Here is a 13700-nt window from a genome sequence, read left to right as displayed (position 1 = left end):
GGTTATCTCAAATTTAAAGCAGAAGTAAAATTGTTAGATTATAAATTTTAATTAATAATTCAAAAATAAAAAATTGATTTTCTTTCATTGCAGAGGACTTATTAACATAAATATATATTGTGCTGCCATTTTAATAAATGTCTTTAACTTATAACCTGAATAAATCTGCCGGAAGTACCTTGTCACGCAGGCGTTAACGACACAACCACGCTTTTTGCCGGCAATATACGTTTCTTTTTGTGCTTGAAACTTATACTGACAACATGACGGTAAATAGAATCTTTCTACCTAAAATAAATATTTTAAAAAAGCACAGAAAGCTTGTATCATATACAAGTTGAACTGTCGAGCACTACATGTTTTCCTGCTCATATCTCCCGTTGTGTGATAATAATCATCGCTTGCGCCCAAAACGTTACTAAATATCAGGGTCGAGGTCTTACATTGTATAGGGATAGCAGGCCAAATTTAAAATTTAACCTCAGGTTAATACATATGGCATTTTTTTAGAAGGTCAGATCATCATAAATAACAAATTTGCAAATAAAGTATACTCCTTTTCATGGTTTTTGCTCATAGCAAGTGCAAACAACTTATTTTATTGCCTGCCAAATAAAAATAAATTCTCCAAAAAGTGATCATTTTATGTACAGTGTATATATTGAACACAAATTCAGTAATGGAATGTTTTTTTGGGGTTAATTAATGAAACAGTCACTAGATAATATAACCAGACTATTCTTGAGGTGTAATTTACAAATGCATGTGGTGTAAAAAAGAAAATTTGGGAGAAATCAGGCTACATGTAAGACCTCGACGCTGATATTTATGTTGTGGGCATCAAGGTCTTTGAGCCTAACTAACAGTGCTGTGTAGTGTGTTTTGATGTCTGCTAACATCGTTATGAAAGTCAAATTTTTAGGAATATGTCACAACTGACAACTAAGATAGTGCCGCTTTTCTACAAAGTAAAGTCATAATGTTTTAGTCAAACTTTACTTACTCTGATGTCTTTAATAAATTCAAATTTTCACAGATGAAATGGACCTGTTCTCAAGTTTCATTGGCCTACATTTCACTTGGCTGGAAAGCGATGAAAGCCAAGAATGCCGAACTCGGGTTTAGTTGAAATATTATTCTTTAACGAAATGAATAAAAAATATATTATACCTATTGGAACTGTAAGCAATGGTTCGTTTTATTCAAAAAACATATCCCCCAACACAAACCTACTTGAACTTACTTAAGCATACTTCGACTACCGTCGCATTGCAACAAATTCAAACGTATGTCACAAGGAATGTGAAAATGTGTCCATTTGCTAGTATCATATTTTCATTCCACCAGGATAAAAACTGCACAGTAAGTTTATTAATTACACATAAATTAGTGGAAGAGTGTCGATATATGCTGCCAAGTGTGTGAGATGTTCCTGAAACTTTGATTACTCATTCCGATGTCAACGACATCATAACACGCTATACAAGGCCGTTATTTGGATAGTAAGACATAGCACTAAAACAAAAACGTGCTATGTCTTACATTGTAGGACTAGGGGGAAATGTGCCTCAGCCAGTTCAGAATTTGCAGCTTTAATTACTCAGAATTTACAATTATGAGTGTATGTCCAATCCAAAATGGCAAATTATATGTAAAGCTTCTCTTTGTTCATGTTTTATTTATGTGAAAGTGAAAAAAGGGATTAGTAACAGGGATGGTCCTGGCTTTTAAAAAGCTGTCGCCAAAAAAATCGCCAACCTCAATATTTTGTCGCCAATTTTCAAAAAGTGTCACCAGAACAAGTAGTGTGCATCTTTTGAAGTGTTAATTTAGACTATTAATGTAACAGGCAATGAAAATTACAAAAGATGGGTTAGTTAATACTCAAATTACAGTAAGCATTAACAAAATGTTACAAAGTGTTATATGAAGATCCGTCGCGATTTTAGGGCTGCCAGCTTGTTGAATGCAGTTTCAAAGTCTAATTTTTCACATCTGTACATGCTGATTCTCATTAAATTCTCGAGAGATGAGATGCAGAGTTTATTTCTGATGTCATTTTTTATGAGGTTCATCTTACTGAATCCGCGTTCACAGTCTACAGTGCTGACAGGTGACACCAGTAGTCTCTCGGCAGCCCCCTTCCCCTTATGGCTAGCTTCACAAAGCTTGAAGTGAATTGCTTCCTAAATCCCAAGAATGATCACTGAATGCTGTATGAATTTTCTCGACAAGCAAACTAGGATCTCCATTCCCACGAATGAAACTTAACACGAGTCAACACCTGGCAATATTGGACCGTATATATAAGCATAAATTCACCCCCAATTTAGGGATTCTTTCACTCCTGTATTTTGAGAAATAAATAATTATTATTAATTATGCAAAACTGTTTTATTTTTGCTATTTCTTGCTGCGGAGTTTAAGTCTCTGCAGCCATAACACGGATTGATGGCAAAAGGAAAAGATCAATGAGTAAAATGCTGCACTGGTGACATATAATTGTGATTGAGGTTTTTTTCCATTTGCTTTGTATTTATACGCAATAGTCGGTATCAGTTTTCTATGAAGGTTCAGCAAAACTATTGTATTGATATATGTAAAAAAAAAAAAAAAAAAAAACAACAACAGAAGGATTAGCCATTCAATTAATTGTATCTGTTCTATTCGCGTCTTCAGAAGTCAGTCAGTTGTAGGTATAGTTCGGTGGCATGACTGACTGTATCACAGCATACAGTACTCAGCCCAGATGTCAGCATAAGCAGATTATGATGTAACAATGCACTGTAAAGATGGGGTTGTCAATACGAACAAAGGATCGTTTGTGTAACAGATTGATTCCAATGCATTGCTTAGTCAAGTTTGTGGCTTCCTTTCATTCTCCCTTTTAATTTATCCAGTCGAAATCCATGATTGTATGTACAAATTAAATAACCAAAAAGTCTGTCGCCAAAAAAATCGCCAGATGGGATATTTTTGTCGCCAATAAGGAAAAAAAATCGCAATTTGCGACATTGGCGAAGCCCAGGACGATCCCTGAGTAACATCCACCTCCTTTTCAACAAAAACATCTGTAAGGATAATGTAATAAGACAATCCAGATATTTATTCCTAATAAATGCCTACCTGTATGAGAATTTGTTTATGCTAATTCATCTAAAAATATTGTTTCCATGACTGCATGCTTGCATAAAATATTAATTTTTTTCTAATATTTCCTATGAAAAGCTAAATACAGTACTGCATATAATTTTTTTGTAATATTTCCTATGAAAAGCTAAATATAGTACTGCATATAATTTTTTTTTCTAATATTTCCTATGAAAAGCTAAATACAGTACTGCATATAATTTTTTGTTTCATTTATTTATTTTGCAGCTGCAGTATTGCATGGCTGGATTGTGCTGGCATTTTTTGTCATAGTAATTTTAACTTATTTCTTAAACTGTAAAATAATAATAAAATCACAGACAGCCTGATCTGCAAGCAGCCTTAAAAACGTTAACAGTTTCTTTTAAATTATTACAGGGTAGGGGATCTTATTCTTCACACAGAAAACAATCACATCTCATTTGTGAAGACACAAGCATAAATTTGTATTAAGTCTTTACTACTACATTAATTTCATATCCAAAGGTATCAATCAGGTTTGATACTATTTTGTAGCAGTAATAATAAAAAACAAACTGCTTGGTTATGGGTAGTGGTAGCAATGATATTTATATTCATTCAGTGTATAGTTGCTACCAAAGGAGTCTGACGTTTTATCAATAAAGTACCTTACAATAAATCACCTTATATGTACTATAAATATATGTATATTTGTTGTATAGAGAAGATGATTTTGTGTTGCCACAGATTTTGTTGTACTTTGTTGATAAAATGTCAGACTCTGTTTGCTATCACTCCCAGGTGCTCAAGGGAGAGATCTGACACTCAGTTCTGGTTAAAGATGAAATTGGGGGTGGGTGTATGTTATATTACAGCTCTATTCCTACGAAATGAAGATAAGTACCAAAAAGTTCTGGACACTTTCCATATTTAGATACATAAATAAAATGTCTCCCGTGTGAAACCCTCCATGATCCACACCTTTTTTTCTTTTTTCAGGAAAATTTTCTCTGAGCCTGTTGCCATATCAAATTCTTACCAATAACATATAGTTTAAAAGAAAAGCCAAATGGTTTCCTTTGCGCAGGTTATGACATAAAATTTTCCCACTATTCATTAAATTATCCAATCAAATTTAAAAGAATTGGAACCCCGTAAAGAGGGGTACCCTCCCTGTACAAAAGTATTAAGATTGTGGCACTTGGTCTGACTGAAGTGCCCCCTAGTTATGTTGTTATCGCTACATTAACATGTACTAACCACCATTTTTAATATTGGTCTTGGTCACTTTTGAAAATCTGGACCCCATGTTATTTCAGGATGAAATCTGCATATGGTTATATAGACTTTTGGGGGTCAGCATTCAGCTATAAGAATAAATAGATGTTTCCTATGTTGCAGGTGCTTCTAAAGGCTTTCTGTGCCTTTTATCTAGTGCTTCCCTCCTATTCCTACATGGAAGACCTGGATGCTGATATTTATGTTTCAGGCGTCTAGGTCTTATTTCCTAAGTAATGGCGCTGTATAGCATGTTTTGATGTCGACTAACATCGTAACAAAAGTCAAATTTTCAGGATCTCACATAACTGGCAGCCAATAACGATGCTTTTCTACAACTAGTCGTAATGTTTTACTCGGGCTTTACTTACTCTGATGTATTTTTTTCAAATAAATTCAAATTCTTGCAAAAGAAATGGACCTGTGAAGTGAAATGTAGGCCAACTGAACTTGAAAACACATGTATGTCCATTTGCTTATGTGGGAATTTGAATTTAATAAGAAAAAGACAGTAAATAAAGTCTGGCTAAAACAATATAACTTTAATTGTAGAAAAAACACCAGTATGGGCTGCCAAATGTGTGAGATATTCCTGAAAATTTGACTTTCATTCCGATGATCAAGGTCTTACATGTAGGACTAGCCCCCCTCCCAAAATGTTTGTATGAAATTCAACTGTGTCAGCCTATTCTGCACATCGGGTAACTCTGTGCACTGATGTAATTTCTGTAAACTTTGGATCATGTGTTGTTTGTGATCAAAAATCCAATTTGTATAGAGAAAAAATGATTATCCTTTAATTAAGGAAAGTGATATTCAGAGTGTACAAAATATATCCCAAATTTCAATTATGAATGCATATGAAAAAACGATTTCTACATGAAGGCCTTCTCTATGACCTTCTTGAACTTGTAACCCAGAAAAAACTACTAATGATTTTTTGAGAAGAATTAACATATTAGATTACAGCAAATGTACTTTCTGTAAGAGTGAAAATGAAAGTATTGAGCATCTCTTTTATGATTGCAGTATGACTTCACAGTTTTGGTACCGTTTTATTGAAGTTTTTGTACCATTTTGCCCAAATATTGTACATTGGTCCAGATAAGAAACATTCTTAGGAAGTGAACAACTGGACAGTTTATAATTTCCTGATTATTTTGGCAAAATATTATATTTATACTTGCAGATTCAGTAAGAAAAATCCTTCTATTTTTGCTTTTAAAGCAAGTAGTTGCAATGCATAAGAACACTGAAAAATACACTGCTAAGTGAAATAAAAAAGAGGACCAATTTCTTTAAAAAATGGACCTCAATAATGATTATGTAACTTTTATCTGATTTGATGGTAAACAGGAACAAAATACTGTAATATCACAAAGTCCATGTTACCTAGACTGTGTGCCATATGCATGTGTGTGTGTGTTTTTTTCTTTTTCTGTAGATTATATTTATTATCCCCTATATTATCTGATAACCAGAAATTTTTGATTGTAAGGTGACCTTGGGATGGTTCCCCGACCCAGTGATCAACCTATTACGGGGGTTAATAAAAAGAATAACAAAAAAACTTATTTAATATTTATCATTTAGAATCATACAAATAAATACATTATTTTAAAGATAGGAATCCTTACCTTAAGATCAATACTGTATCTTAATCCAAGTTTCTTATTTTACAAGTTGTCCAACACCTACTTTATTGTCTGCTATCCAACTTGTCAACTTGCAACTTCTCAAGAAATTTCCATGTTTATTGTCTGTTTCTAAATTTTATAGTAATTTTTTTCCCCCCATAAATGTTGTAAACACATTACATCCTATTCATTGTTGTTTCTCTTCAAAATAATAGCTTATTTTTATAAAATGTTGAACTTTTACTAATTTTTTATTATTAGATTGGTTTTGTTTGTTTATTATCTCTTGCCGTATACATTGAAGTTTGTAAAACCAGCTTTAAACCGGACTTATTTCCCTGGCTGAAAAGCTGACAGAATGAGTCCAAATTCATGTGTTAAAGTTCCATAGCCCCATGCATTAGCATTACATTATATCAAGGCCTTGCGCAAATGTTTTATTAATGAGAAGTTAGTTTCAGAGTTTGTAGTTAACTTGTAATTCCTGAATTAGCACTCGGAGATTTCCTCACAGTTGAAAAGTTTTGCTATTACTTTATCATGGCATAAATATTTTACTGATGGAACAATTTTTTAAAAAAAATACTTTTGACATTGACAGATGTTTCATAAACTGAATGTTGGGGGGTGTGTTTTTTATTTTTTATTTATTTAAAGGAATCTTGTTTGATAATGACGTTTGAATCAGTAACTACTCTGGTTCCCTGCTTAGTATGCTCCGTGCCTTGCATTCCACTATAGTAGAGAACAAAGCAGGGAACATACTGATCAAAAAATTAGCCTACTCAACAAAAACATAAAGCAGTGATGTAAATCACATTATTTTTGCGTACACGAGAAGGTTGTTGAAACCACTTGGAATATTGTTGACCATCTCTCATAAAAACAAATAACTTTGTTAGAAAAAGCACTCTTTTGACAAAACAAGTGTTCAGCCATTAAACATACCGACCTGTTAGCTCTCCACCCTACCCCCACCACAGCAATTTTCTTGATTTCCAGCATAATTTCTTATTGTTACGGCGGTCCTTTGATAACTCGAGCCCTCTCTTTTAGTGCAGTCGATGTTTTTGGACCCCATTGTATGCAAATTATTGAGGGAAAGGTGTATTTGCTCATTTATAAGTCATGTCCAACTGGAGACAACATAGACCCTGTTCTGCCATCACATAATGTGCTGGCAAATCAGGGACTATTTGTTTTACTGATTATACCTAATCATAGACCCATATCATCCATGCAGAGGCAAGTATATATGGTACAAATTGACCCCTCTGCAGTCATGGAGGTCAATTTTTAAAAAAGCATTTTTTGCATGAATGTAATTTTCTGACCAAAGTCATGCAGTATATTAGTGCCAGTTAGTCCTTCCATAAAAAACACAAATGATTTTAACTTAATTTATATGATTGATGAAATAAAATATGAATGCTAGACTTTGTCCTCTATTTCAGTCTATGCCAATAAATCCTAAACCATTTCTCAATGGTCTGACTGGGAAGCCTGTGATGGTGAAGCTCAAGTGGGGTATGGAATACAAAGGCTATTTGGTTTCAGTAGATGGATATATGAACTTGCAGGTAGGAATGTCTATTAATAATGTTTATCAAATGTTCGTATTTGGTGGTCGGTGATAAAACAGACAATAGTTCCTTTTAAACGATGATGGGAAATCAAAACTTAACTGTGTGCCAACCCTCACCCACCCCATGTTTCTTAAATTCTTTGTTTCTTGTTGAATTCTTTATCACTAGTCAATTCTAAGAATGCTAAAAAGGGCTACTCAGTTGGAAAATATGCTTTAATTACTGATGTTACCAATGTAATGGCCATCAGTATTTGACAAAAACCATAAAAATTTATGTGGACATTTTCGAAACAGGTTTAGTGTCTTAATTTTTTAAGAAAAAGTACACATGTAATTTGAGAATTTTAGATTAGTAGGTGAATACATTTGTCCTTAGGCATGACTTAAATTTTTTTTGAAGAAAGGTGGTTTTAACAGAATTTATGTGATAGAATGTAATACATTAAAACTGAATAGAATGTGTCACTTTTTAAATTTGGAATTTTTATTGTATGCATATTTTCTATTAAATAATGAATTGCTGTTAAATGTAACATACACTACATTGCTTAACAGTTCACAGAGAGGCCTATGTATATGGAGTCGAATAGGTGATGTGTTCTATTTATAGCGCACTGCACCGGGTAACTTTGCTCTATGAGGTAATATGTTAAAACATGAATAATTTGACAGTGTTAGTGACTCCTTGACAACAATCAGGGTAGAAATCATAAACCAATGAATGAAATGAGAAATTTTTTTGCATTTTTTATAGATCCTTGATGCTTTTCATTTTTAAAAGGGGTTAGGCATACATGCCAACCATTACGCTTTTTCCCCACTAAATTACGCATTATGTATAACTATTCGGATTACGCATTTTCTGTATTAGCCCCCTCCCAAAAAATTTATAATTTGTTTTCTCATTTTTATTAACATCATATTAATCCCACAGACTATTCTAGAAAAGGCGGCTTCTGTGTAACTACAACATAAGAGTATGCTTGTCCGAAGACTTGCATGCACTTTCTTAACAGTATTGTGTTCTATTTATAGCAGTTACCCTATTTCCAAGAAACATGCTGGTTTCTACTTTTGACCTCAGTTTCTATTTATAGCAGCTGTATGGCTTAGTTAGGAGAGAACAGGCTGGTTTTCTAACTTTTGATCTTTGCTCGCAGATTCTTTGTTCTAATTCATATCTGGTACAGAACCAGTCTGTAGGTATTGGCACGATGAATGTGCTAGAGCAAAATTATTTTTCAAATAATTTCACAGATGGATTAGGAAAAGACAAAAAACTGATTCAGAGATTAATACATGAAATACACAATACAACGTTCCATTCTAGAGCAGCTTCATGCCCCTTGCAGGCTGCATGGATAGGATATTAATATTGGTCATAATGGTGAAACAAAGAGACCTTGAATTAGCTTGTTTTACTAACTCCATTAATAAGGTAACTTCTTTTTTACAGCAGAACTTAATTGTGGACACTAATTTTATAAATGCATAGGCATTATCTACCAAGTTCTTAATAGAACATGGACTACCCCTAGCAGTAGAAGACTACATTGGTCCTTTGTTCAAATGGAGGTTTTCCGATTCCAAAATTGCAGAAAATATGTATGTGCAAGAACAAAATCATCTAATATTTTTAGGTGTTTAGCAGAAGATACTTCACTTAAAATTGCAAAAGCCTTACAAATAATATGTAATGACTATAATTAAATATGAGCCAGCTCTGGAACCAAAAATCTCATATTACAGCCCCATTTCTAGTACAATAAGTAATCACATGTATTCTTTAGGCAAAATTTGGTGAATACTTCTTAGGAAATTTTAGTGACAGCCTAAGATGACTGAATACTCAGAATTACAGTATTTGTAACAATTAATTCCATCAAAGTTGAATGTTATGATTTTAGCATTGTAGATTTAATCAGGTCACAGATAAACCTGTCACTTGCCATATCTATTTCATTTACATCACAAGCACCTTACTTTCACAATCCTTTTCACGCACATGTAGTTATATTCATAAACAGTCCAAGATGAATTTAGTTGTATGAATTTTCTTGTTTTGATACCTGATTGTTATTCATTGCTTGTATTCCAGCTTGCTAATACAGAGGAATTTATCGATGGGGCAATAACAGGAAACTTGGGAGAAGTTTTAATAAGGTAATTATTATTTCAGTAATGAAAATGACCCAAAAATTTAAGTGATAATGAATGCATGTCACACTTTTCTAAATTCTTTCCTAAATATGCTAAATATGCAAACTTTGACAATTGGCAAAACTTGTGCATAATGTTCATCTAATTGGCTGACCTTGTCATAACTCTGAAGACCAGATTTCTGATCCAATTTTGAGCCGACTTGAAATACATTCTTGTGTCATCATGATCTCTGACTTCGATAGTGGTTCAGTTGTATGCATGTTAATGAGGTGGTCTTGCATCTCAATGACTGAGCTTGTTACCTTCTTGAGGCAGTATTTATGATTGTTTTTATTAGACTTGAAATATGTGCTATTAGTGGTGTATTGTAAGATCCTTTCCTTGTTCAGTAATAAGTGATTTGTAAGCATTTTAATTAGTTAATCTTCCAATTTGCTGAGCTTGTTACACATACCACTCTAGAGCCATAATCTAATTAGATTTGTATAAAACTTGAAGCACTGGATTATATCATCATTATCTTAGATGGTTTTTGATAATGAGCGAGATCCATTTATATTATTGATGTGAATTTCCATTTGGTTGGTTGAACTTGCCACTCTGGAAGTCATATTTGTGATTTGATTTTTGATCTTACTTGGTATGTATGCATCTAACATAAAGATCTTTGACTGTTTCATTGTTATGGAAGATAAATGCATATTTATTAGGTAATCTTGCATGTGATTGGCAGAATTTATTATCACTGAATTGTGATTTGAGTTTTGATGAGAATTGGAATAAGGGCTTCTATCATCAAGATCTGGAGCAGTTTCAGAAGTAAGCATATTAATGAGATGGTCCTACGTCTGATTGGTTGAGCTTTCTACCACTACTGAAACCATGATCGGATGAATTTATTATCATTAAGATCATGGATCAGGAGACTGCATATTGATTATGCCTTTACTTTTAGAAAGAATTTTTATCCAAACATAGTAAAATAGGTCAAATCAACCCGATATGAAGCTGGGAGATAGTTTCCATAGGATGCATTCTTATAATACTACACAAGACTGCCAACCATATGCTTGAATATTCAGGATTCTGTCAGCTCAAGATTCAGCTCTAACATTTTATATGAAACTTACAATTTGAATGACTTTAATCAGTTTGCTTTCTCTTTATCTGTTTTCTTACAAGACCTGTTGATAGTTCATATTGGCTTTTTATGATCTGATGTTTTATTTACCTTTTTTATCATTTTAGGTGTAACAATGTCCTTTACATTCGTGGAGTGGAAGAGGAAGATGAAGAAGGAGAAATGAAGGATTGATTATTAATTTCTTTTGTTTCTTAAGACTTTGTGTGAAAAATCCATCACTGATGTCAGCTGAGCTTGCATGGAAATGGAAGCGACCTAGATGTGCTTCTGATGTACTTGAAAAAGAAGAATTAATGAACAGTAGAATTTCCAGCAATACAGACTGACATTTTCTTGATTGTGTACAAAAGCATTATTTTCCTAAATGTGCATAGAGAAATCATAGATTACTTGATAACATAATAAACATACATTTTATCAAAGGTTGATGCCACTAAGCATTCATTATTCAAAAAATATCTGAATTGACAAGCTTCTTTGTCTTATTACTTTATGGTAGGTATCTTAATGTTCAATAATATTACTAACACTGTTTAGTATTGTTTCCAACTATGATCACTTTCTTTAATTATGGAAGTACAACGTTTTAAAGGGTTTTAAGATGGATCAAAAAGAGTTCCATGAGGAAAGAGATCTGAATTTCCTCTTGAAATATAATTTAGAAAGAAGACACAATAATTAATTTCTTGTTTCTTTTGCATCTGTAGAATAAAAATTACTCTTATGTAAAACACCTCAAAAGTTAGGTTTGTCAAATGTTCTTGGATTAGATAGAATGGAATATGAAGACTACATTTTTCATCATTATAAAACTGAACATATTTCATCTACTCATTAGTCATTTGTGTCCGAAAAGTACTTTTTCATTCTGTGATCATGATTTCTAATTGAAGGTGAGTTTATTCATGTATCATATTATTGTGACATTTTTTTGTCATCATTCATTAAATTGAATGAAACTTAACATTGTATGGTTATTTTTTCGAGTCAGTTAACATAAGCTATGTATACAGGTATTCCATTAAAAGTTTATTTCTTCTTCAAATACATTACGGAATCATAATACCTTAGAAGAACTACTACTACCTCGAGGGGGCCCCGAGTGGCCGAGTGGTCTAAAGCGCTCTCCGTTACGGATCACTGCCATCTCACCTCTGTCTGCGTGAGTTCGAGTCTCGGATTTGGCCAATGTGGATATGTGAGAAAGCTTGCTGGTAGCTTCTTGTGGGTCGGTGGTTCTTTCCGGGTTTTTCTGGGTTCTTTCTCCACCATTAATACTGGCCGCCATGTATAGCCTATCATGTGCTGAAAAATGGCGTTAAACCCTACAACAACAACAACTACTACCTCGCAAATCCAGTTCTCCCAGATGTTAAATGAAGCTGAAATGAGCTATAAGACTTGGCAACAAATGCTTAAAAATAACTCAGTTACTATGCTCATGCCAAGAAGCCTGCTCTCGTCACAAGAGACATCACAAAAACCAGTATCTATGTGGAAGATATACCTCTACAAGTTGGAGGAGTTTTTCACTTCTAAGGAAAATATACTTCATTCATATTTCCATCTTTTCCTCTTTCTATCACAACAAGTTTACACTTTGTTGTCGTCATACATTTAGGTACTTGCACATATAGCCTAAGTGACATCACATTCTGTTTGGGCTATAATTATTTTATATGTGTCAGTCTCTAGCACTTTTAGAACTCCTATATATGTGTAGGTACATAACAAACAGGTACATATCTCGAGTTTCTATTCCAAGGCATTTGTGGCATCCGGGCATCACTTTCAATGTTTTACTTGTATGGGCCTTTTTTCCCTTCAATTATTACCTTGTAATATATATTGTCACACTTACTGTGTAAATCTCCATAACGGTGCCTCAGTTCTCTTTTATGTGAAGTTTTTTTAAATGTGTAATGTAGACACTTGTGTGCATATTTGTATTTCTTCCGCTCTGGTTGGGCAAGTACAGATCAGTACTCTATACATGGTTTATTCCATTTCATCCTGCACATGTATGTTTCTGTAGGTGACATTTGAGTCATGTTTATCCGCATAAACATTCCATCATATTTAACATGCAACTAGTTGCTCGCACTGGTAGTCTGTGTGACCTCACACATTAGGTTTGGGTACATTAATTATGTACATGTGCATGACTATGCTCTTAAGAAACTCCTTATATATGTATAATTCCATCTTTTCTGGTACATTTACCACAATATCCTTAGCCTTGGTATGCCAGGCTTCAATGATTCTACCTGTACAGGCCATTCTTGACCTTCTTTACAGGTAGCATTGTATTGAGATTGTCTGCATTCTCTTTTTTCTGGATAACCTTCATTTGCTATAGCTTTGCACCCACATGGGATTCAAACATCATGTGCAGGCCCACAAGATTATAATTTCTCCCCCATGCAGATAGTATTGTAATTATATTTTACCTGTATGTTTCATTGCTTAATCAAAGTGCACACAACACACAGCTCAGAATGAAAACATATCCAGTCTGCATGCTGACTTTTTCCTCAGGGTGAATTTTTATCAGAACAAAGGAGATAATTCAACTTGCCCTTTAGCCATGGAGCGCAAGTCACCACCACATGACTCAGTAGTTTTGGAGCCCCATCTACCTTGCCTCCACAGGGTCAGACTTGATACCTCTTATGGAACAATGAAGGACAGAGCTAACTAAACAGCCAAGTTCCCTCTCATTCATCAGACATACTAACAGTTTACATGGATCAAATATCCCAGTTCCTGTCCCAACCGA

At 33.8% G+C, this 13700-nt stretch overlaps 1 protein-coding gene across 1 annotated transcript; it reads left to right on the top strand.

Moving 5' to 3' along the window:
- Positions 1-167: 167 nt before the first annotated feature.
- Positions 168-11885, top strand: LOC149803918 (small nuclear ribonucleoprotein F). Its single transcript, XM_089953730.1, has 4 exons — positions 168-269; positions 7481-7606; positions 9713-9777; positions 11026-11885. Exons 1-4 carry the CDS (start codon positions 264-266, stop codon positions 11090-11092), a joined length of 264 nt encoding a protein of 87 aa, XP_089809856.1. The 5' UTR covers positions 168-263; the 3' UTR covers positions 11093-11885.
- Positions 11886-13700: the final 1815 nt, after the last annotated feature.

This window comes from Sinohyriopsis cumingii, chromosome 3 (assembly GCF_028554795.1).
Source record: "Sinohyriopsis cumingii isolate HCF-2022 chromosome 3, ASM2855479v2, whole genome shotgun sequence".
Lineage (NCBI taxonomy): Eukaryota > Metazoa > Mollusca > Bivalvia > Unionida > Unionidae > Sinohyriopsis > Sinohyriopsis cumingii.
Note: the sequence above shows the minus strand (reverse complement) of the source record. Positions and strands in the feature narration are given on the sequence as shown.

What these genes read in the sequence shown, in the direction of transcription:
- LOC149803918 (XM_089953730.1), top strand. An exon ending in ATGGATATATGAACTTGCAG is followed by an intron (nt 7,607 to 9,712) that starts GTAGGAATGTCT and finishes CTTGTATTCCAG; the next exon opens with CTTGCTAATACAGAGGAATT. An exon ending in TTGGGAGAAGTTTTAATAAG is followed by an intron (nt 9,778 to 11,025) that starts GTAATTATTATT and finishes TTATCATTTTAG; the next exon opens with GTGTAACAATGTCCTTTACA.